Source organism: Crocuta crocuta, unplaced genomic scaffold, assembly GCF_008692635.1.
Source record: "Crocuta crocuta isolate KB4526 unplaced genomic scaffold, BGI_CrCroc_1.0 scaffold99, whole genome shotgun sequence".
Taxonomy (NCBI): Eukaryota; Metazoa; Chordata; class Mammalia; order Carnivora; family Hyaenidae; genus Crocuta; species Crocuta crocuta.
The window spans coordinates 905340-930682 of NW_027551560.1; the positions used below are offsets into that span (position 1 = coordinate 905340).

The following is a 25343-nucleotide window of genomic DNA, read 5'->3' on the forward strand; positions in this document are numbered from 1 at the left end:
TAAATGAGTATAGCAAATATATTATTATTGCAGCATTTATTATCAATAAAAAATAGTAATGAAGTATTTTACAATTTTTATACTGCCTTCAAAATCCAATGAATACTTAATACCGCCAGCACATCTTAATTTAGGTTACCCACACTTCCAGAAGGTCCGATTTGGTAAGCATAGTTCCAGAAGGTGCTCAGATGTGCTAACTTTCGAAAACCACTATACTGTGAAGTGGGAAGATGATATCTCAGCAGAAGAAAAGAAGAGAGAAATTAATTTTTGCTGAAGGCCAGCTAGTAAATGCTATGCTTTACGTTTTCACATTTTTCTCATTTCATGCACATTCACATGCAAGCAACATAAACACACACGCAACCCTGACAGGTTGACAGGTGATCACTATTATCCTCTCTCCCCAGGTGAGGAAACAGAGACTCAGAAAAAGAAGAAAGAAACACCAGCCAACCTAGAACCCACAAGACTCATTTCAGACTTCTGACCTCCAGAACCGGAACCTGATCAATTTGCACTGCTTAAGGGACTATGTTTGTGGGAGTTCGTTACAGCAACAACAGAAAACTAATACAACTTCCAACTGCATCATCTCAGACATCTGGTCATTCAACAAACTCTTGGACCCCTTTTGTGAACTTTGAGGGGTAGACCGTCTAAACAATCAAAATGAGGCCCCCGAGAGAGCTGCTAACGCCCATATACAGTGTGATGCGGGAAAGGGTCTACCACAGTCGTGCTGGTCTTCAGTGAAGGAAGGCTTCATGGAGATAGAGCTTCATGGACACTTTGACACTGGAGGGATCTCTCGAAAGGACAGGGGTTGACCTTCAGTTAATAAGGAAAGGAAATTCCAGGTGCAAGGAGCAGCACGCATAAAGGCAAGGAGACATACAAGAGCTTGGCCACAACCAGAAATAAAGTCTGACTGTGTCTACAGATTATTCACTCCTTTGGGAAGCAAGATAAGAGATGCCACCAGAAGGGTAGGTGAGGCCAGGCTGGGAGGGTTTGGACATGTTGGATACAGTCATGCCTTCGGAATTTCTACTTGTTGATGGGTTGGGGATGTGGTTACGGAATTTTAAAAAGAGGTGGAGGTTAAAAATACAGTAAGTGGAAGTCACTAGCTAAAGACAGTTCTAGAAACCCTGAGGATAGAAGACATTAGGCGGGGAGAGAAAAAAGAAGAGAATGTGGAATGCAATGCTGAGATTGCCAACACTGAAGTGCGTCAGATTCATGGTGACAACTCCCAGTGATGCCACTTGGTACCTGTGTCACTTTGAGCAAGTTGATCAAGTATTCTAATTCTCCACTTTCTGTTCTGGACAATGAGTATAATAATCACAACATCTTCACAAGACAACTCCCATCTCTCCCTTCTGGGCCTTCCAATGGCCTCTATCAGCTACAGTCATCTAGCTGCCTGGTCATATGCTTCCTTTTCTCTTCCTCTCGTGTCTTTTTTTTTTTCTTGAGAAAGAGAGAGAGAGGGAAACAGACAAATAGTGCGAGCAGGGGGGCAGGGGCAGAGAGAGGGAGACACAGAACTGTGAGACCATGACCTGAGCTGAAGTAGGACGCCGAATCAACTGAGCCACCCAGGCGCCCCTCTTTTCGTCACGTTAAATTGCATGGCCTGTCTTATATTTATTTCCTCGATATCTCTATTGAACCATGTATGGGGCGTCCACGGGCTGAGTGCTCACATAATGCAGACATTATGGAACCTGAAAGCAAATGTTAAGGAGGGAAAACATGTACCCATATCGTTCATCTGGACTTTGGGTTTCTTAAATCTACCATAAATATAGGCATGTCTCACTTTAAGGAAATCAGAAAGATACTCCAAACACCTACAACAGGGATGAGGCTGGGAAAACTAGACTATGTCACCAAAACCCACCACATGCTTAACAACTGCATTAGAGGTGACTCCGTCTCCTGGACAGACTTACACCCACAGGCTCAGCTCCTGGGTTGAACTGATCATATCAGCTTAAGCTGTGTGTGTGTGTGTGTGTGTGTGTGTGTGTGTGTGTGTGTGTTTTCAAATTTCAGGCCATTGATCAATTAAATGCCCCTGGAACTTGAATCTAGTGCAAAATGTTTAAAACTTGTGGTCCTGGTGATGGCAAATTCACCTTCCAAGGGGCGATGATTGTGACAGATGTCCCTAAGCAAGCAGTACAGGGAAACTGCATTTCTAGGAGAAACTTTTCCTGGGATTGAGAGGTTTCCAGAAAAAGCAGTACCGGTAGTTTCAGGTGCTAACCAGGCATTTATGGCCTCCTTTCAAAACAGAATTCTGTTTTGGACAGTACAAATCCATAAACTCTTTTAGTACACGTTTAAGACGTGGCATAGTGTGAAAGGGGCCACGACGGGAATTAACTTATGAGATCCAAATTGAGAATGTGACATGTTTTGGAGGATACGTAGCTTTCTGAAGGATGAAAAACTTTAAAAAATGATAATTTCACCTGTGGCAACTCTGCCATTTCAAGACATAGGCACTTTGACAAGCAAATCTGAAGGCAGGATATAAAGCAAATTAAAGACTTTACCTGTCTGCTCTACTTAAATTTTCACATTTAACACAGCGCTAACGTAGCTAAACCAGAGGCCTCACACCAGGCCATAATGCAGTAACAATAAATGAACTCCTTGATAAGTGATTCATGAAAAGTGACCTCGTTATCAAAATGCCTCTGCGGACAGGTGTTCAAAGTGAAGAAGCACACGGCTGCATGGAAGCTACACGGCAAACAGGGCGCCAGGCGGGAGCTGAGCGGGGAGAAGGCACAGGCAGCTCGCAGCCCCTCCCATCTTTACCGTGTAGTAAAGGGAATCGATTCCGCACTCTGGGTGTGACTGTGGCAATTTGGAGTCATTTAACTTTAATATGGCCCCGTAAGACAATTCAGCATTAAACAGTGATTATGGGATGCAGGGGAGTACTGGCTATTGTATGTAGAACCACAGAGTGTCAGAACTGGAAGGACCTTGGAGGCCATTTCTTCCAGGCCCCTCCCTCATTTCACAGATTAGAGAGGCCGTGAGGGAGAGAGGGACTTGTTCGATTCCGACTCCATGGCTGTTCGGGGAAGGATTTAAGATTGGACTTTGAGCCTCCTGACTCTACAGTCATCAGATAAGCTGGGCAGGAAACCATAGCCTCGCAGGGGGCCTGATATCCAGCCTCCTTTTCTCCCCACTACCGAAGCCAAGGTGCCCTCCCCCCGTACCAACTGAGCCCAGCAAGCTGTCACCTCCACCCTGGAAGCCCCAGGCATATTGCAGTTAAACACCAGCACCAGTGGAAAAGTGTAAGCACCTCCCAATTCAGCAAGGACTCCGATTAGTGCATTTCACTGAATCTCTCACCACCTCTACTAAGTGAGCCTTCTTTGGTCAAAACGGCTGGTGGCTCCTACGCACAAACAGGTGCACAGAGTCCCTTACTTCACCTGACTTATGAAGGTTTTACTGGGGCTCTTGTTTGACAAATATAATACTAGCCCGTGATTCTCCCTTCTAATCACAGGCAGAAAACCAAGTAATTCCTGTGAATCTACACGTTTAAATGTTTACCTGTTTTCTACCTGTTCTAGGTCACACTCAAAGTTTGCACTATTTTTGCTTTAAACGATGATGATTTCCAGTGTGGTGGGCCAGGCGGTGCTCTCTCTTGCACTGATAGCAAAGGGGAAATTTTCAAAGACAGGCCATTTAAAGTCCTGGGGCTTATTTCCTGGGGCACCTGGGTGGTTTGGTCAGTTAAGCATCTGACTCTTGATTTTTGGCTCAGGTCATGATCTCACCATTCATGAGATCGAGCCCCGTATCAGGCTCCATGCTGACAGTATGGAGCCTGCTTGGGATTCTCTTTCTCTCTCTCTCCCTCTTTCTAACTGTCCCTCTCTCTCTTCCCCTGTCTCCTCTCTCTGCCTCTCCCCATCCCCACCACCACAGGAGTGCCTGCGCAGACTCTTTCAAAATAAATAAATAAACATTCTTTTAAAAAAAAAGATTCTGGGGCTCATTTCCTGATTCTTTCAAGTGAGGGCAAGGATCTTGCCCAAGGCTCCAGTCTAAGCATCTAGTAAGCACTATAAACACCAAGTCACCAATATAAAAGCTGCACTTAAAATACTGCAAAGTATTTTACTCATCAATGTATACTAGCAAGCCAACCATCCTTCCAAAATTAAGATTCTTGTAGGGGCGCCCAGGTGGCTCAATCGGTTGGGCATCCAACTTTGGCTCAGGTTATTATCTCACGGTTGGTAGGTTCGAGCCCTGCATCAGGCTCTGTGCTGACAGCTCAGAGCCTGGAGCCTGCTTCAGATTCTGTTTCTCTCTCTCTCTCTGCCCCTCCCTAGCTCGTGCTCTCTCTCTGTCTCTCAAAAATAATAAATTAAGACATTTAAAAAATTAAAAGAAAAGATTCTCATAAAACCTCACAAACGATCAGGAAAAAAATCCACACAAATTACACTAAAATTATGGCTTTGTTTTGTCAGTGATTAAAATCACTGGTCTGGATTTTGTTAATGTGCACCTTTTTTTCTTTTCCTTTCCTTTCTTTTGTATTTTCTTTTGGATATTTAATTCCTTTAGGCCAGTAAAGAATCATCTTTTTCATTTGTGGCAGAAAACTAGGCAGAAAAGATAGATCTAACAGATAATGTTGTTATTTCCTAAAAATTAAATTTACTCCAAGGATTAAAACACTCACATTTATATCCAAGTTCCTCAATGATGTAATTTTCATTCTAATCTACATCCCAAAATGTTATTTATTATTAACACCATTGCCTTAGCCTAGTAATTATCTGAGTAATATTTTTTACAAAGTGCTTCCAACTGGCATGATAGATACTTTGCTTTGTTCAGGTGGGGTTTTTTTCCCCTTTACCCAGGAAAATGTCATAATAGATAGTTAATTTCAGAATAGTCTCTTGTGTTTAAAATCTGGTTCCTGGAAATGATTCATACAAGTCAACTATTAGCTTTGCAGTGACATTTTGCAGAAATGTCAACGACACCTCAGAAGCACCTGCTTTGTCTGGCAGTGAAGGTACTTTGCCAACGTTCACAGTGCACGGGCAGCATACCAGCTCTCATAAGATCTATGTTCAACTGGCTCGCTAACCACTACTAAACACAAGACAGTGTTTTCCGATGCATATCCATGTTATGGCCAAGAGATCTGACATGTGCATCAACTACAGGAAAATTCAGTCCTACTTCCAGGCTTCCAGGTATAAGGCAGAACTTTACCGAGCGAGATGGAGAACGGCTTCCACGACATTCGAGCCGTCTTTGGCGCTGGTTTCACAGAATAATGCCCCGTAGGTCTGTAGAAAAGAAATACAGTTAAATGAAGCCTTTACTTGGGTCTCCTGGAATTTTAGCTTTTAAAACCAACAGATAAAATAAAAATACTCTCCTGTTGAGTATGCTAATAGCTAAGAAACTGGATTCAGAGTTTCAATGCCTTAAAAAATAGTGAATTTGAGGCTAGTTATGCTCAAAACAGCTTCTAGTCAGAGGATTTTTATTTTGCCTTAAAAGCAAGAACAGTTCTCAGTTTCGCGTTTTAAGGTCCTATCACAGTTGCTACAAATGTTCTCCATCAGATCATCTGAGAGGTAAAAATGACAGCTGAAGGTAACTACTCACGAATTAAACGTCCATCAAAAGCATGTGTCCTCTGGGCCACCAGCTAACACGCATTCCTTCCCACTATCATCTTTTCCTATCAAGATTCAGCAACATGTTGCTAAAACCAATGGACATCTACTAGGCCTCTATTATTCAACCTCACAGCAGTTATGTATACGCTCACTGAGCGTATCACTCTCCCGCTTCAAACCTTTCTATGCCCCCCGTTCCTCTTCACATAATGCTCAAATGCTTCACCACGACAATGCGGTCCCACCCCACCTCCTGGCTTTACCTGCCACCATCTTCCCTCACTCATAATGCTCCACTTACCTTTCCTCTGTTTCTCCAATGTTCTAAATTCCTTTCTACCTCAGGACCTTTGCACCTGCTTTTTCCCCTTCCCTGTGTTGTGCCCTTCCCCCATCAAACCCCTTCTCCTGGATGACTCCTACCCTTTTGGGTTTTCAGGTAATCCTCCCTTGAAGTTACGATTCAGTGTTCTCTCACCCTGACAAATTGCAGTTAGGTCCTGCTATTACAAATCCTCACAGCCCTCTGTGGTTTTCCTGCATTGCACTTGCCACAAGTGTAGTGGATGAAGTTATTTTTGTGTCTTTGCCTGGAGACAACTTCCCTTAGGAAAGACCTCGGTGTGGGTAACACTGTCCTGTGTGGGACAGGGGAGGACATAATGGCTGCTCTGGAGCACAGAGAGAGAATGACACGATGGGGAAAGACTCCACTCCACAGTGGAACCCGCACCCATGATCCCCCAAATCCACGGAAAATCCGTACAAACCACGAAATGAATGTGCGAATTTCTAGTGGAAATGGGTAGTGCTGCTGCCTAGTTCCAGAGCTATGATGTAAGAGGGTGAAATAGAGACGGTCTCTGAGGGTGCACAAGGGTAGGAGTCACAAGATACACAGGTAAGCAAGCCTTGGGAATTCAGAAATCAGGGGGACAATGCGCTCTTAAGGGGGTGTGGGGGACAATGTGGCATGCAGATTATGTAAGTTTTACATAGATTTCCCCCAGAAATTAACGACACGAACACAAGGACTGTCCGCTTTGTGGTCTAGTCTCTGCTCAGCACACAATGAAGTGGATACAATTAAGTGTGTATTGGATGAATCCCCTGGGTATTTCACCGCCTAGTTCTGATGTTTAACATGTTTGGTTCACAGTTCCAAGATTTAAATCAAAAAAGACTTTCCAACGGAAAAAAGTGGCACTGAAACTCATTGCTCAAGTCCACGTGTCCCTGCTGGAGAGTGGCCCTTCCCTGGTGGGGATGACAGACAACAATGATCGCAGTATCAGACTGTTAGGGCATGAACTTTATCCGACCCAAGGCATCTCTGATTCCTTGTTGGGGAAAGACAGGTCATGAGTGGGCCCTGGAGCATTCTCACACACTGGTAATAATGGAGAATAAACACTGCCCAAGGTAAACAGGCTGGATAGAGATGAGCTTCATCCTCTATACGAGTGCATAACCAAAAATAATTTTAGACTACTCAACGAAGCACAAATCTTAGAGGGAAAAAAAATCAAGCTTCCCAATTCTCTTCCACCCAAGTGACACACTGCCCTTTGGCACAGTAAACCTTTGGAACTCAACCATGTTTTCTAAACAGGACACCATTCTTTTTCCTTGACGTGGATTCCAGACCTAGAGGAGTCTGGGAACTGGCGGACAGTGAGGAGGAAGGCAGGGTAATCCCGATGCCTATTTGTCAATGTTTTCCACTGGGGGAAAATGGCCAAGTGAGCATTTTACCTCCTTGAGAGGTTTAATCCTTGCTACAACTACATCCCTTAAAGGGAGGTGGGTGGAGTTCTGCCTGAGTAAGAAGGAAAGGAGCCCCATCAAAATGGACGGGGGTTTGGGCCACCTGGGTGGCTCTGTCAGTTAAGGGTCCAGCTTCGGCTCAGGTCATGATCTCATGGCTTGTGACTTCGAGCCCTGCGTTGGGATCTGTGCTGTCAGCGCAGAGTCTGGATCCTGCTTCCGATTCTGTGTCTCCCTCTCTCTGCCCCTCCCCCACTTAGACTCTGCAAATAAACAAACATTTAATTTTTATTTTTAAAAAAGGATGGAGGTTTACCCAAGAACTGGTTAAAGCAAATGTAGGCAAAAGTGAAGGGCCATCGACGCAGAGCTCATGAACTGCTGAGGTCTTTCCTAAGAGACCTACTTTTACCCTTACCATGGCCAGCTTTTCTCCAAAGTATCCTGGGACGCACGTTTGTCCCTCTGCAGCAGCAGCATCACGAAGATCAGCCTTGTTTCCTACCAACATGATAGGGATGCTCTCCTGGGATGCATCCTGCCGTAAAGAAAGAAATTGTGTGCTCGTCAAACACTGAACAAGTCCCACTGACAAGAGCAGCGACGGCAGCAGCAGCTTCCACTCTCCAGGTGTCCCTCGGGGGCTGCGTGACAGAGGGACCGTCTTTAAGCTTCAAAGTATCTCTAAAAACAGCCAAACTTCTTCCCATTGCCAAGTGAGAACACTGAAATTCAGAGAGGCTAAATAAGAACTTGCAAAGGCCTGGGACACCGTCCAAAGGCACCCCACCACCCCTGCTGCTGTACAAACCAATATAAACTCAAGAGGCATGACCACAAAATTACATTTGGCTGTGGCACCCACACCATTCTCTGCAACTTTCACGCCAAAGAGTAGTGATGACCAACTTCGTTATCTCAAAAGACACAGGAAATCTCTCAGCCATAAAGGGATAAAAACAAAGCCTGAGAGTTCCAAACCCACTGCTGTCTGGTTTACAACAAAAGCGAAATATGAAGGTTCTAACAGGTCAACATTTCTCTTACAAGGAGTCAATTACCAATCATTCAAAGGAAATGACTGGAAGGAGAATGCTCCCGAATCAACTTACGCAAACCGTACTGCTGACCAGGACCACGCAGGAGCTGGCGGAGTGGGACATTTGAGAAGCAGAGCTGAGTTTGAGCCCCCCCCCGCCTTCCACCACCAGACTGCCTGCTGGATGAGTGAAATCAGGTAAATCTCTACATGTTTCTACCTCGGTTTCCCCACTTATAAAATGAAGGAGTTAGTAAGGGCACACCCCACCTCAGCAGGTGCTGATGGCAAACAGAGGAAGATGACCTGACTGGCTCAGAAACACAGAATTTTGGTTCCTAAGCACAAGAAACAGGAGCCCTGACTGAGGCTCGGGGAAGGTGCCCTTGGCGGCGCCTAAGACACCAGGTGTTCTTCCAGGTTGGTAGCCGTGCCTGTCATGGGATCGAGAAATGAGCATTAAAAATGATGACGTTATACCTGACTTCCTTTCTCTTCAGACCATTTTCCTCCAGCCGAGGGCACCAGAGCACAGTAAGCAAAGAGGGAAAGGAAATGAAAGGCCCTCCCAGAAACTAGGTGCCCCATCCGCTAATGGGTTAATTAATTGTGTTTCTTGGGCAAACTGCTCAGGTTCCCAGGGGGCACCATTTAGGAGCCATTAAACAAATATTTACTTCAGTAAGCCAGGAACCCAAGCATCCACATGACTTCCCAAGTCATTCCTGTAAAGACTGGCAGCTCCTTCAAGTCTTGACTCAAACATCACCTTCCAGTGAGACCACGCTGACCCGACCACTTGCGGTCCCGTGCCTCACCAGTAGGCCCTTTCCCCTGACCTCTTCTTGTTTCTATAAGATTTGTCATTTTCTATCATTCTATTTATTTTCTGTATTTATTGCTTGTTATGTTTCCCCTACTAGAGTGCAAGCTCCATATGGACAGGGCTCTTTGTTTATTAATGGATACACTGCAGGCTCTAGAACAGTGCAAAATGCACAAAGTGCATAGTACACAGTGCACAGTAAAAAGTGCACAAAGTGCACAAAGGAGGCACCCCCAAAATACTCTTGAATGTGTAAAAGTCAAGAAGAGATCTCACGTCTCAAGTGTCTCCTCCATTCACCTTTCACCCAATTATTCAATCAATACATTATTCATGATAGGTAAGTAAATGGCCAGAATTTTTATTTTATCCCTAATTTTATTGCATGATTTTGTAACCCAGTGGTTTTTATAGAAGTGTATTCATTATTAACTCAGAGGGTCTGTTCACCACTGAAGTTCTACTACAATCCTTTGCCTTACCCCAACAATTAACAGTCTCAGTTTCTACACGTATTTATAGTGGTCATATAAACTGTCCCTATAGGGGGCGCCTGGGTGGCTCAGTCAGTTAAGTGGCCAACTTTAGCTCAGGTCACCATCTCAGGGTCCTGAGTTCCAGCCCCACATCAGATGCTCTGCTGTCATCAAAGAGCCTGCCTCATATCCACTTTGGATCCTCTGTCTCTCTCTGCCCCTCCCCTGTTCTCGCTCTCTAAAACAAACAAACAAACAAACAAACAAACAAACAAACAAACTGCCCCTATAGAATTTCCTCAAATTAGAAAGGGTGAGCTATGGCAAAAGTTTATCATGATTTGTTTTTTTTTTTCTGAAGGTGAAAGTCTAATGCCAAGTGGTATCTAATTTTTCCCCACTACAAATTCAAGAATTCATCTTGAATACAGTTTTCATCCTTTTCAGACCCTGTGAAAAGTGATCCAAAGAGCTAAAAAGGTCACTTATCATGTGTTGGTGCTTAGCAAATTATGGCAAATTACAGGATCCTGGCACATGCTGTGGCTGGTCACTAAGAGCTGTTTTAACACTGACTGACCTTGCTCTTGGTTTCCTTTCCTTGAGCATAATCCAAAAACTTAAAACGAAGACTAAGTCCAAAAAAAAAAACCAAAAAAATAAAAACCCCTAAACCAGACAACAAAAACAAAAAACCAAAAAGCAAAGACTAAGTCTGATAGTTTCAACAATAAAAAGTTTGCTATAGATTTTAAATCTCTGTGGGATATGAGTTTGTTAGGATTCTGTCATTCTGGACTCATCACTCTTTCCCAGGGAGGTCTGGTCTGTTTGATCCCCTGAGCAGGTGCATTTCCTCTGTGCACTGATGGTACCTTGGAATCCCTTTCTGGACATCAAAAGCTTCTTTTCTCAACATGCTGCTTACTCTGGCGCTTTAACCCAGCAGCAACCAGGGTTGAATCAGGAGATCCAATTTCCCATTCAACTCCTAACCTCTAAATAACCACAAGCCAGTGTCATATACTTTCTCTCATAAAAAGTGAGAAAATCATTACACTTCTTAGTTCTTTTCTCAGATACATTACAGAGATGAATATAACATGTGGAAAGTTCTGTGAGATAAAAATCTTACATAAATGTCAACACATTTCATCGTTATTTATAACAATTTTTAAGTCATGATATTCAGTAGAACAAAATGCACATTTCATTGTCATTTCTCACATCACTTCGTTAGTTAGAAAGAGAACATTAATTCTATTTTTTATAGGGTATGAAACAGTCCCAACTGAAGAATCTAGAGGCTAACCTGGTATCACACAGCAATTTGTTCTGTGTTTAGCCACCACTGTACTGTTTCATGTTAAAAATTATAGATAATGGACTTAATTGAAAAATTATATTAGCCACCAGGTTTTTTTTTTCTAAAAGACTATATTAAACTATAGCTTACACTGCAGTTTTATGTTGCCCACTAGCAGCAGGGCACCTGGGTGGTTCAGTCCGTTAAGCGTTTTTTGACTCTTGATTTTGGTTCATGTTATGATCTCATTGTGGTTCTGGAACTGAGCCTCACGTCAGGCTCTGTGCTGACAGCATGGAGTGTGCTTGGGATTCTCTCTCTCTCTCAAAATAAATGAACATTTAAAAAAATAAATAAAACTTAAAAAAGAAAAAGCTCTGGCAGATACTAACTATGGTCAAAATCATTTCCTACTTTCAGAAATAATTTACCATGAAACCAAAGGATAAGAAAGCTCCTCAGATGAAAAAAAAAAAACAAAAAACCACAGATGTTACCACATATGTTTAAAATACCAACTAGAGGGCGCCTGGGTGGCTCAGTTAAGTGCCCGACTTCAGCTCAGGTCATGATCTCACGATTTGTGGGTTTGAGCCCCACATCGGGGTCTGTGCTGACAGCTTGGAGCCTAGAGTCTGCTTCAGATGCAGTGTCTCTCTCTCTTTGCCCCTACCCTGCTCACGCTCTGCCATTCTCTCCCAAAAATGAATAAACGTTAAAAAAAATTTTTTTAATAAATAAATAAAATATCAACTGGTATTTCAGTGATACCCAAATTACTGCTACCACAAGGCTGAGAATGCAGGTGCCACAGAACTGGGCTGTGCACACGCTCACATCCGTGGTGCTGCGCCCACACATCCAGCACACGTGGAAGGCCCTGTGCACACTTAGTCACGCCACACACCACCCATGCGTAAGAGCTGCTTCTTCTCAGGCTGCCTACATGTGCAGTTACAACCAAAGGGGCTCTGATTTCATCTGTAAGAACACCCCCAAGTTTCATTCCCAGAAACTCCCTTCAGTGGCATCTGTGGCTCTGTGGAAACCTGTCCAGCCACAGAGGAAGAGACCAGTACTACCACGTGCCACTGGAAACTCCCTCGAACACCCAGTCCTTCCTGTGACAGCCTGGACCAATGGTCTCTCATGGTGTGAACTTCAACCGAGGAAAGAAATCGCATGTTCCAAGACGGCCTATGACCCTCTTGAGTAATTTTTGGTTTGATTCTCTGTTTTGAGGTCTTACCTCAATCATATCTACCCACTCTCGTACGTTGAGAAAGGATTTCTCACAGGTAACATCATAGAGCAGCAGGACGCCGTCTGCTCTTCTGAAGTAAGACTTGGCAATGCTTCTGAACCTAGCGAAGAGAGAAGCACGGTAAGTAACGGTGCTGATCAGTACGCTGGGCAGGTGCTGCCCCTTCTTCATCTGTTTTATGCTTTTATTCTCATCTTCTAAAATAAGCCCCCACTGAGAAGAATCTAACGGCAACCCGTCACTATGAAACAGCCACCTCGGAGGACGGGGATGACTCAGCAGAAGGTAACTGGATGACAATCTGGGGGTCTGATCTATAAAAGCCAGTTAATCCCTCCATCAAACAACCCCAAGGATGTCTGCAAACCCCAAAGCATAACCAGCACAAGGTTGAGAACATAATTTCTTAAAAAGTTTAGCCTTGGCAACAAGCTCCCAAACGGATGGGACACAGAGGAGGTAGGGAGATGCAGAAGAGAGAAAAGCATTGTTTGGGGGTCAGGGTGGGAAGGAGTACTGTGGGGGGTGGCGTGGGAAGTAACGACGTGGAGTGCCGCAACAGGCCAGAAACCGTATACACAGGGTGAGGGGCAGGTTGCAAGGCGAAGAGCATATACCTCAACGTGTGTGTCCCAGGTCTAAACCAACTGCAATATTTCATATTATCTTCAGCAAGGCCATGTCAACCATGAATGTTTTTTATTTTTTTTTTTAATATTTTTTAAATGTTATTTTATTGTAGAGAGCAGGGGCAAAGAGAGAGGTGGGGGACAGAGTATCCAAAGTAGGCTCCGCGCTGACAGCAGAGAGCCCGATGTAGGACTGTGAGATTATGACATGAGTCAAAGTCAGAAGCTTAACCCAGGCACCCTATCCACAAATGTTTTTTTGTTTTTTTATATTAATTTCTAAATGTTTATATTTGAGAGAGAGGTTTGGGGGGGTAGAATATGTGTGTGAGCGGGAAGGGATAGAGAAAGACTAGCAGAAACCGAAGCAGGCTCCAGGCCCTGAGCTGTCAGCACAGAGCACAACATGGGGCTCAAACTCATGAACTGTGAGATTATGACCTGACCCGAAGTCCAACATTAAACCGATTGAGCCACCCAGGCGCCCCACGAATGTTTTTTAAATGTTGAAACAGTCTGCGCCAGAATATGAGCTCCACGTGAACAGCTTTTGCGTATCTGTGTTCACTGCTGAATCTTAGCAGCCTGAGTGGGGCCTGGTGCACAGGCAGGCAGCACCCCATACTTACTCCGCTGAGCTGGAGAGATTCTAATTCCAAAGAGTTAGACAAGACTAAAACCTATGCTTAATACTTCTGGTCATCGGCAATGAATGCAAGATAAGGCAATATCACCTGACATGAGTCTTCCATTTAGTTTGTGCCTCTGCCCTTGAACTCAAGGAACCTGACAGATTGTCTTGTCCATTGTTTACTGTGCCAACTAAGTACCTCCCCCCACTGACACTGCATTAGGGAACGCTGGCTCACCTAAATTCTCTTGTTCGGAAAGGGCACTCTCTTTTTCCCAAGTGAACACCAGCTCAGAGGAAGCCTAAAGATCTCCATGGATGACTGACAGGTAGGTGAAGAAGGAAAGAATGTGGGAAAAAGTAAGCATTCCTGCAATTCTAATATAATTATATGATTACAAGCAGAAAAAACACCAAGCGCCTTGTCTAGGCAAATCTAAGCAGAGCCCGAAGCACCGTGCAAAGCACTTGCCTCTCCTGACCGGCTGTATCCCAGAGCTGCAGAACTGTTTGCTCTCCATCCACAACGAGAGTTTTCATTTGAAAATCAACTCCTGAGAAAGAATTATAAGAGAACATGGGGGAACATGATGTAAATAATTCCACTGTTTTTTTTTACTCTCAAGCCCTCTTTGGGTAAGACAAAGGCCAATAAGCCCAAGCTCAGTGAGGTAGACAGGAATGAATGAGGCCTTCAAGGAGAGTGACCTTCAGATACTAATTACAAGTCAGAACACGTGTGTGCACAGATGTACCATCTGCAGGTTGGCTGACTTGGGGAAGGATTTAATCTATGGACAAAAGGCAAGTCTATGTTCTATCTGCTCAGGTAATTAGATGAACTCAGTTATGTCTCCATGTGCGTGTCTGTGTGCTTGCGTGCACATACACGTGCACGTGTGTATGGATGTGCACATATGTGTGTGCGTATACAGGTAAGACATGCATATACTCCATGCTCTTTAGCAACTGAACAAAACACTGCAGTCTTTTTATGAATCAAATTACAGTGAACTTTCAGCTTTGTTATCTTGAAGGGTATAACAAAGAACCATAAATTTACAAAGACGCCCATTGTGAAGAGGGTAATCAATCCGTTCTAACATTTCTAGTTATCAAAATAAGAAGTCTTAGATGAAGAACAAAAGTGAATGATAATTTGCATATCTTCAACCCTATTTACTGATTATTATGCAAATCCGGGAAATTAGGACACTTCTTTTCTTGTTCTCAGAAGTATTTACTCACTTATTCCACTGTAAAGGAGGGGAGGGATCACACACCTGCCTATGCTTTTGGCCATGACAAAATGGTTATTAATAATGTCACTTTATCAACAAGTAACATCTTACCAGGAAAGCTTTCCCTGGCTACCCTGTGTGAGACTTCGCCTCTCTCCAAACCCCATATTCTTTTCTTTGTTTTCCACCCACTCCCCTCCTTTGGGATGTAGCTTCCTTAGAGGCTGGGTTTTAGTTGACTGTTCACTGTGTGCCCTCAGCACCTACAACAGTACCTGGCTCATAGCAGGACTCAAGAAATGTCTGCTGAACAAATGAATCTCTGGCTCTAAACTTGGTTCAACTGGCTAAGTAGATCTCTTTGTCCTTTGTCAGTCTTCTTTTCCTAAAGTTGGGCTTCACCAAAACAGAAGAGGACCATTCTACAGTCAAGGACACACACACACACACACACACACACACACACACACACACACACACACACGTATACAGAGAAAGACCTGTGTAACTGTGTATATAATCTCTAAAGAAAATATAACTCAAGCTGAACAAGGTCATCTCCCCATGATCAACTGAAGAAGGAACCATACCCAGGGTGGCACTTGTATTTCCTCGAAATTCATTCTTGCAAAGTCTCATGAGGAAACTAGACTTCCCCACTGCAGCATCCCCAGCAAGCACAATCTTGTAAGCCTTCTGTGAGCTGGAAGATTTATGGTTACCATCCGCCATGTCTGTCTAGGGGACAAAAGCCACAGTGGGTGACAAAGGTTGTGCCAGTTTTCTTCTTCATAAGTTATGTGGCACTGAAAATTCAGTGTCCACGAATAAAATACCTTGGCAACTACCTACCGGTGGAGACAGGGCTGAGATGGGCTTTCTTGAAGAACTGACGACGCTGCTTTCGCTAGGGGATCCCTGGGGCTTCCAGTCCAAGATGGAAGCCACGCCTTCTGCACCAAATGTCTCTTCATCCCTTATATCAGGAACCTGGTTTTAGGCCGCCATTAAAAAAACAAAGTCTCTCATTACACATACACATCATGGATTAGAGACAAGAAAAATCAGCAACTGAATCTACAGTCAGTGCTTTAGGGACCAGAGTAGCCCCAAATGGCAATCTGTGAGAATCTCTCCCCAATTTGGTGGAGGGAAAAACTACTCTACTGACTATGTTTCATATTTATAACCATTAAGTTGTATTCCCAGGACAGATTAAGTCAAATGACGTGACAGATTTCTATCGAAGGTAAGGCCCAGGAGACCGTGATTTTGGAGGCTTACATCTATGTCTGAAGCATCACCCGCAAAGCTCTCCTGTGTGCCGTGTGACCTCTGAAGGCCCCTCTGGTGTTTGTATTCTATCTCCGAGTCATACTCGTTGGAGTCTCTCAGGGTAGACAGGCCGCTGTCGAAGCAGCTCTCAGGCAGGCTGTCAACCTCACAATTAATTCTCTGCATTGGATCACAGAGGGCCAATGAGTCACAGTCCTCATCCACGTAGGAAGAGCGGGATGACCTGGTGATACAGGAGAGGAGGGCTTTACCAGAGAGCTCATAAAGCTCAGGACCACACAGCAGTGGACTCAAGAAGACCAACACTCTCACTTTGGCCAAGAACCACAACGCATCCCCATGATAATGCATCAAAGTAGTATCAGTTCATTCCATGCAACAATCAATTAAGATAAAGATACTCAAATCAAACATTTAATATAAAATCACTTTACTTCCTGATACAAAAGGAAGTACAGTGTCCAGGGCATAAATTCAATCTCAAGTTAAGAAAAATGTATGTAGAATATGTGAACCTTTTTACTCTGCTGTGTTCAGAAAATATTCCAAACAGCTTGTCCATTTCTGAATAACATCTCTACTTAAAAGGGATGCTGAGTACCTGGATGGGGAAGGAATCTATGGTGATGTGAGACTCAGATACAAGAAATGGTTCCGTAAACTCAGCTTAAGTCTTAATGGTTTGTCTCCTCAAATACTCAAAGAGCTGACCCATGATAAAGAAGAATACATTCTCTCAGGTGGCACAAGACAAAATAAGGGCCAACTGATAAAGTTTTCCAGGGGTCATACTTCTAATCAACATGGTGAAAAATGACAGGCAGTTAGAAAGGTATGGTACTGGAATACGACTTAGCAGTTTCTGCCAGTAGGTGTTGATGCATAGTCTAGAAAGATTTCTATAGAAGAGGTGCTTCAGATAAAGGCTAGAACCCCTGACTTCTATGGATGTTTCCATTCATGAAATTCTCAACATCTTATAAGTGAGGCAGAAATTAACATCAAACAGGAGAATCAAAGGAAACCACATTATTTCCCTATTACTTTTGCTTTTCCATTTGATTTTCACAAAAATCTAAGTTTATGTTGGAATAAAAGCAAGGGCTACAATGTATTTAGTCGCCACTACCCTCTGGGCACCATCCTAGCCACATGGCACACACCACCTCATCAGAATGGAGAAATGGGCAGGGTATATAGATGTACGGAGATAAAAACAGTAAGAGATGAATTTGCTTAGAAAACAGAAGGTGATCTCAAATATAAGCAAGTATAAGGCATATAAATCTGAGACTTCAAATATATTTTGGTGCCGTTAGCAAATGTGTAAAATTAATTTAATAGGTAATAACTTAAACCACCAAACTCTCCCTAAATATGTTGCTCATATCTTAGGACAAAGATTCACACCATATCTGTAGCTAACTAGCTCAGTGTGTGTGAGTGAGTGAGTGTGTGTGAGTGTGTGTGTGTGTGTGTGTGTGTGTGTGTGTGTGTGAGATTTTCTTGTTGTTTTATAATTTATGAAACTCTCCTTCTAAAACTGATTTAGGTCACACTATAAGGAATCTAAGAAAACCATTCTCATAATATAGTACAAACTACTTCAGCTCCATGTCATTATAGATCAGAACTTTTTTTTTAACTTTTTCAGATTTTTGATAAGGAACAAAGAAGTGAAATCCTGAATCAAGAAATCACTTCCATGAATATCTAGACTCCAAACCAAAATATAGGTACAGATCAGACTTTCTCAAGGTCAAGTTCTATACATACTCTTTTTAAACTCTTCCTACCTGGCCAAAGAATATTTTCACCATAATTAAGTACATACAAATATAGAACAAGTTATATTTTTGTTACAGATCTTAGAGAAAACACAAAACTAAAACAGACAAGTTAAAATCCAGTAAGGCCACAAAAGCAATAAAATTAAATTCACAACGTGCTTTTAAGTTTTTATCTTCGCATCGGAAAGAAAATTAAAATGTTAACTTCTTACATCAAACTAATGACCCTCCAGAGGGGACATGAGTCCAGACCCCGCTGGTCCACTGGTTTCTATTCAGGCTGATGAGCACCCGAGCGCTATGCTCTTGTCTCTCTGAGCCACAGGGGTGTGAGTACTCTGTCCCTTAGAAGCTACTTTTGAGGAATTTTTAGCCCAGTACTGATGAGCCTTACCCATGGTGTGTGATCTTTCCCAAAATGAACCATGGCAAAATTTCTGAAACAATTTTCAGTTATGTATCTTTTCCCCGATGTGCTTAGAATTGATCTTAAATATCAGTCCAGAAAAAGCACATCGTACCCACATACTTTTAAAGTATGAGCCTGGGGCTCTGTCAGTTAAGCTGTGCTGACAGCTCAGAGCCTGGAACCTGCTTCAGATTCTCCCTCTCTCTGGCCCTCCCTTGCTCATTCTCTCTCTCTCTCTCAAAAAATGAATAAACCATTTAGTGAAGTTTAAAAAATAAAAATAAAAAAGTAATGTCTACTTCTTAGTAACAGAGCAACCAAGGTGCTCACAAGTCTATAAACCATCAACATTTAATATTTCACAAATCAGTGAGCAATAAAAATTTCTGATAGAATTTTCCTAAAAGTGACCACCAATAAGCCTTGGTAAGAGACCTTTCTGAAAGGGGACCTGACCATCTTGCTATCTCCAATACAGTAAGTACATTATTCTTGAGAACAAAAGTTCACAAAATGCAAAGGGAATAAACATGAATTGGAAAGCTGCACTGCAAATGGAGAGCTGGACACCTATAGTTTATGTGCTCACTTCTATTTACAAACTTTGATACACTCCAAAGTTAACTTTTTAAGTAGAACAATGGACAAATGTGTTTGTACATACATGTATACACACATATAACCTTTCAGTCCTTATCACTAGATCTAACTTCTCACTTCGGCAAGTCTCTCTGACTCCTTCAATACGATTAGCTCATCAACACCTACTAGTCATATTTCTATTTGTTTTGAAAGTTTCCCTGCCCTTGAACACAGCTTACATATTATGCTGAGCTATCAAATATTAAACACTTACAGATCACACCAAGAGTCTCACCCTCATATACCACAAGTACATCAACATCCTACACTCTAGTTCCAGTTGTTTCCCTGATGTTCTCGCTGAGTCCACTTCTAAGGAACACGGCATGATGAGATGAGGTAATGAGGAGCACATGTAAAATCAAGTCATGATAACATCTAAAGGAAATCACTTTGCCCTCTCTGGGACATTTTTACAGGTTTCAGAAATTTAAAACAACATAGCAGAAAACAGAAATTCGTGGCCAAAGTAGATTCTACTATTTTACTAATTCACCTTTAAGGAAATTTGCTTTCCTTTTAATTTTGATCCAGAATTCAAACAAAAAGTAAGTAGGTGTTAACATACCTGTCATAGCCCAGAGGTTGAGGGGAATGACCATTGAATTTGGGACTGCTTCTAGAAATTGTATTCCCTGGTGATATATTATTTATGCGCTGCAATTCATAAAATATATAAGCAATATTTTGTTACGCTAGGTACATACAGTACATACACATATACACATTTATAGAGCACACGAGTTAACTTCCACTGTAATTCAAAGCTCGGTATCCTACGTGAGCAAGTGCTGAGGACAGACGCTGAGGTAAAAACTTCAACAAGGCACCTGCACATAGTACCCTCTCCTCACTGCGTCTTCAGTCCAAACCTTATTGCAAAAGTGATAAAGGGGCATCCCAGTTCCCCACACGTGCCAGGACCCTGTAATACCAACTTCTTTGGATTTCTCTCTTCTCAGATTGTAATCTGGCTGACTGACTGACCCGTCCATATTTAAAGCTACAACAAAGGAAACCCAAACCTGAAGCTGATCTCCCAAAGTGGGAGAAGAGGATTTCTGGCATGTGTCCTCTGGGGAAGTGCCTCCAATTTCCAAGAGGGGCTTAGCTTGTTTCCATAGTAGGGTTTTGAATCTCAGGCCTCCACTCTGATAACCTCAGCACCATAAGAAAATACTCAGTGTGCCTAAATGCATGCCTCAGTCAGAAGCAGGTTCTCCCTCCTCTGAAGTGGGCAGTATTTTCTTTGTACTTCCGTAAGATTTCCCACTTTTTCTTGTATTATTGCTGTCCATGTACATCTTAACTCCCCACTACATGATAAACTCTTCCAGGACCCAGGTCACACCTTACACATCTTTCTCTGGCTTCCCCGAGCAGCTAACAGAGAGTCAGTTAACATCTAGGTATTTATGCCTGCAGAAGGGGTGGAGTAGTTTTTAATTTTGGAAAATGTTGCTTCTCCTTACTAAATGGAATACTTTCTCATTACTATAAATTCCCCTTTAAGAAAATACATGACTTGCAGGGCACCTGGGCAGCTCAGTCAGTTAAGCAAGTCTGACTCTTGGTCTTGGCTCAGGTCATGATCTCATGATTCATGAGTTCAAGCCCCACATCGGGCTCTGCGCTGTGGTGGCAGGCCTGATTAGGATTCTCTCTCTCCCTCTGTCTCTACCCCTCCCCTGCTCATGCTCTCTGTCTCAAAATGAGCAAACAAAAAGCTTTTAAAAAAATACATGATTTTCATAAAAATATCCTACTATTAGAAGGAACAAAATGTATTCTAAAATTCTACTTGCAGGACACCTGGGTGGCTCAGTGGGTTAAGCGTCTGACTTCAGCTCAGGCCATGATCTTAGGGTTTGTGTGTTTGAGCCCTGCATCAGGCTCTGTGCCGACAGCTCAGAGTCTGAAGCCTGCTTCAGATTCTGTGTCTCCCTCTCTCTCTGCTCCTCCCCTGCTCACTTTCTGTCTTTGTCTCTCAAAGATAAATAAACATTAAAAAATTTTTAAAAATAATAAAGTTCTACGTGCATACCAAAGATCTGTTGAACTTGCTGTAACTGTTTTCAAGGGCACTCCTCAGGCCGTCATTACTGTCATGCAGCTTCCGGTTAGCTGTTCTACAGAGCAGAGAAATTAAACAGATACACAAATAAGGGAAGCGAGGGTGAACATCACTACCTTTGCAGGCTCTCATGTTCAGACTGTGGAATTACTTACCACCTCTTGCAACTCTCTACCACTCCCCTTCAAACCTCATCAACCCAGATCATAATTCATTACTAGAACTACAATTTGGTGGGTCACCTCTCTTTTAAAGGTCTCGAGGCATTTCAGGAAGGAATGAGGTATGCTGTGGAACCACCCCCCTCCCTTTCCCTCAGGTAGGTTCACGCCGTGAAGCGGTTTCCTGCTGCTCTCTGTTCTCTAAGCGCCAGGACCCAGCTGGCCCCACGTGCTGCTCACCTACCCCGTGCGCGTGTCCCAGCCAGGCATGGATGCGATGTGTCTTATCCCACTTCGCCTCCTGGCTATTCCTGCATCCTACTCATGGCCTGGTGCTGCCTGGGTGCCCGTTAAAGGCTCCAATGTTGACTCTGGATTCAAATTCCAACACAGGTGTGTACTTTCCATATAATTTATGGGAGTCATTTAAACTGTCAAGAGCCTTGGCAGCCTCCTCTAACAAATGAGGACAGTAACACAGCCCTCGCCTGACAGCAGCCCATCTTTCCCTACTGAAGGCTTATCTATCCTTCCGATCTCAGTTCAGCTGCTGCACCCGCCAGAGCACTTCCTGGACCTTCCTGGTTAGCAGGAAGTTCTGTCCTATATGCTGCTAGGAGACACGTCACTTCCTGACCCTTCCTGGTTTACAAGGAAGTTCTGTCCTGCATGTCCCTAGGGACACATCCCCTCCCTCTGTCCCACCTCCCCTGCAGGATTTTATGTTTGTTTCTATAACTATTGATCAGTTTCCATCCTCTTTCCCTAGATGAGCCCAAAACAAGAGACTTTTTTTCTTTTGTTTTCACTTGCTACTCCACCCTCAGCTCCTGGCACCCCTGACCCATAAAAGGTGCTGAATGAAAACCTGCTGAATTAATGAACAGAGTTATTATAATATGTCAACTCTGTAAGTGCCACAGGGAAGAATTAGTCAGCATTCAAAATGGTAAAAACAAAAACAAAAACCACAAGGGTCCCTGGGGGGCTGAATCACTTAGGCATCCTATATCGGCTCAGGTCACCATCTCAATGTTCATGAGTTCAAGCCCCGCATCGGGCTCTGTGCTGACAGCTCAGAGCCTGGAGCCTCCTTCAGATTCTGTGTCTCCCCCTCTCTCTGCCTCTCCCCTGCTTGCACTCTGTCTCTGTCTCTCTCAAAAATAAATGAACATTTAAAAAAAAGAATTAAGAGGCATCTGGGTGGCTCAGCCACTCAGCATCGGACTTCGGCCTAGGTCATGATCTCACCTCACGCGTTCGAGCCTAGCAACGGGCTCTGAGCTGGAGCCTGCTTCGGATTCTGTGTCTCCCTCTCTCTCTGCCCCTCCCCACTCATGCTCTGTCTCTCTCTCTCTCTCTCAAAAATAAATAAAAACATTTTAAAAAATAAGTAAAAACAAACAAAAAACAACAAAACTTGCCAAGCCTGACCTTACTTCCTTTGGGGAGACAGCCAGAAGAAAATACCTGGGCAGAAAAGAGAGCAGAGTGGAGGAGGGGCAAGTTTTGTGGAGAAGGCCCACAGAGGCTAGAATTACAGGAATTCAGGAGCTAAGCTGACAGGGAGGGTATAATATTTCCAGTAGGGTTTAGGAAAAAAAAAAAAAAAACTAAGAAAACTAGCCATGTCACTGAGAATAATATACTGGGCAGGAATGACCGTGTGTCCCTGATGCTGTGGCGTGAGCTAAGAGGCCACCCGCCAGCCTCGACAAGCTGGGCTGCGGGGGAAGCCTCTGAGGTCGCCGCCCTGGTCTTCACAGAGGCATCATAACGTACCACCTGACTTTTAGAGAATTATACCCTCGCCCCTGGATTTGAATCACTTATTTAGGATTAAAATCATGAGAAAGCCAAGTGGATGTGCTGGAGGCAACATGGCGAGAAGAGACGAGTATGTACCCGCAAACCCATATACGGCAAGTCGTGTGAGATGTGGCGCGGCTCTCATTAACAGAACATTAGGAAAATGTAGATGTAATGAGCGTTTTATAGGAGAACTTACTGGAGTATTTCAATTTGCCTCTCAAGACTATTTCGATCTTCTGTGTACTCTTGGATTATTTGCAGATCCCTGTAAAATCATATTTTATGTTTGAACAAGAATTAGGTATTGAGTACTGCCTCACCTGCACCTACCTTCTCAGACTTCCTTTCTCAGAGACGTGTCCTTGGCCCTGGTTTTCTAGCTCCTTGCACTCCCTGCGGTCCCTCTGTGTCATCAGCACACTACATCTGCTTCCTGTGCAAGGTTCTGTTCTCCCCCCCAAAGCTGGCTGTGTTCCTCACAGGAAGTCATGACCCTTCACTTCTGCTAAGTCCGCTCTCCCCAGGCACTCATTACCAGTCCTTTCAATCCCGCCTGCTCTCTCACCTCTGACCCTTCCCTGCCTATTCCCCACCTTACACAATCCCAACCCAGCTACCTTCTCCTGCCTTGTGATTCCTTCTCCTCTCCCCGCCTGGCCCTCCCCTCCTCACGCTGGACCACAGAGGAGTCCACAGGACCAGGCTTTCTCTGTCCGCTATAAACCCACACTTGGCGATTCCTGTTGCTTTATCACAAAGCCGTGGCCACCTCTCCGTAATGTCCACTGAAAGCAGCCACTCACCACGATCCCCTATTCTACCTCAGCCCCATTTCTAAATGGACAGACCCTATGCCTAAGTTTCCAAAGACTCTCAGGCTCTCAACTTTTGTTCACTATAACCTGTCCACTCACTCTCCTGATGATAAAGCTACACATTTCCCAATGGACTATAGGAATTTAAGTTCCTCAGGCAACAATTCTGGGCCCTTACATTATAGCCTTAATTTAGCTTCTAAAATTTTTAATTTTGTTTACCTTTTATCTTTCCATTCAAAATATCTTTTTCTGTACAAAGGTCTGAGCACTGTTCCCAAACCAGTCTTACCTGTCCCTATGTTCTTGCCTCTGCCTTGGTTACTGCCTCACTTAGAACATCTCTGAGACTCTCTTTTCCCATCTGTTAAATGGGAATACTAAAAGTCCCTATTTCATAGGATATTCTATGGATTGAAAGAGTTAATACTAAGAAAGTACTAAGCACAGTACCTGGCAGCCAGTAGTGCAATGTGTGTTATTGCCAATGTTGTCCCTTCAACCAACACAACCAATTCCTCCCAAGCTCACCTCAATGTCTCCTCTTTAATAAAGTTTTCACCTCTTCTTAATAAAAAGTACATTTCATCCACCATCACATGGCAATGAACCCCACCTGTAACACTGTAGCTGGTATCGTTTCTGACATTGCTTAGCTCTCATGTTAACTCTGTAATCTTTTGGCTTTGAATCTTTCTCAACAACATTTGATGTTCTCACAAAGCAGAGACCTCATCTTTGCTTTTTCATGAATTGCACACTCATAATTCCTTATTTAGCTCAGGAACCTGTATACAGAGAGTACTTAAATGTTCACCACTTTCCATTAAAGGGCCTTAATTCTGATTAAAGTTTGCAAGCAAACAAAACAAGAAGCAAGATAGTTTTCCAAGTGTACGTGTTTTATATATACAAGTGTGCATATGAATGTATGTGTATGTGTGTACACATACATACATGTATGTATTCTGGGTGCATATGTATCCATATATGCATTCACATGCAAATATGTGTATGAAAATATGTGCATTTTACATTTACATACCTTTACCTATATAAATATCCAAATATCTATATATGCATGCCTGTGCATGTGTGTGTGTGTATGTGTGTGTGTGTGTGTGTGTGAGTTAGGTCTTATGTTATTAACACCACACATAAAACTAAAGCATATCAAAAGGAAATACGTTCTATAAGATGCCTACTTTTCCCGTTTCATATGTTGAAGGGCCAGGCTTCCCACCTTCAAAGCACTTTAATTACCACTGACTCCTGACACTTTAGATATACTCTTCTGTTCCCAATAACTCAAACATTTATTGAGCCCTGCACTGTCCTAAGCAGTCAGTAATTAAACTAATCTGTTTGTTAAAAAAAATTAAAACACAAAAATCACCAGGAAACATGACACTGAAAGTGAAATCTTTAGAAAGAACATATCAGCAAAAGTTAAT

The 25343-nt window shown here is 43.2% G+C and overlaps 1 protein-coding gene across 1 annotated transcript in view; it reads right to left on the reverse strand.

Moving 5' to 3' along the window:
• Positions 1 to 25343, reverse strand: part of RASEF (RAS and EF-hand domain containing) — a 109003-nt gene that overhangs the window by 7112 nt on the left and 76548 nt on the right. Inside the window, exons 11-20 of the mRNA XM_077749546.1 lie at positions 23271 to 23339; positions 21072 to 21156; positions 19596 to 19684; positions 16175 to 16409; positions 15743 to 15880; positions 15481 to 15628; positions 14122 to 14203; positions 12375 to 12489; positions 7897 to 8016; positions 5296 to 5372 (exon numbers count right to left, since the gene is read on the reverse strand). Coding sequence (XP_077605672.1) covers positions 5296 to 5372; positions 7897 to 8016; positions 12375 to 12489; positions 14122 to 14203; positions 15481 to 15628; positions 15743 to 15880; positions 16175 to 16409; positions 19596 to 19684; positions 21072 to 21156; positions 23271 to 23339 — 1158 coding nt within the window. The remainder of the gene's footprint in view (positions 1 to 5295; positions 5373 to 7896; positions 8017 to 12374; positions 12490 to 14121; positions 14204 to 15480; positions 15629 to 15742; positions 15881 to 16174; positions 16410 to 19595; positions 19685 to 21071; positions 21157 to 23270; positions 23340 to 25343) is intronic.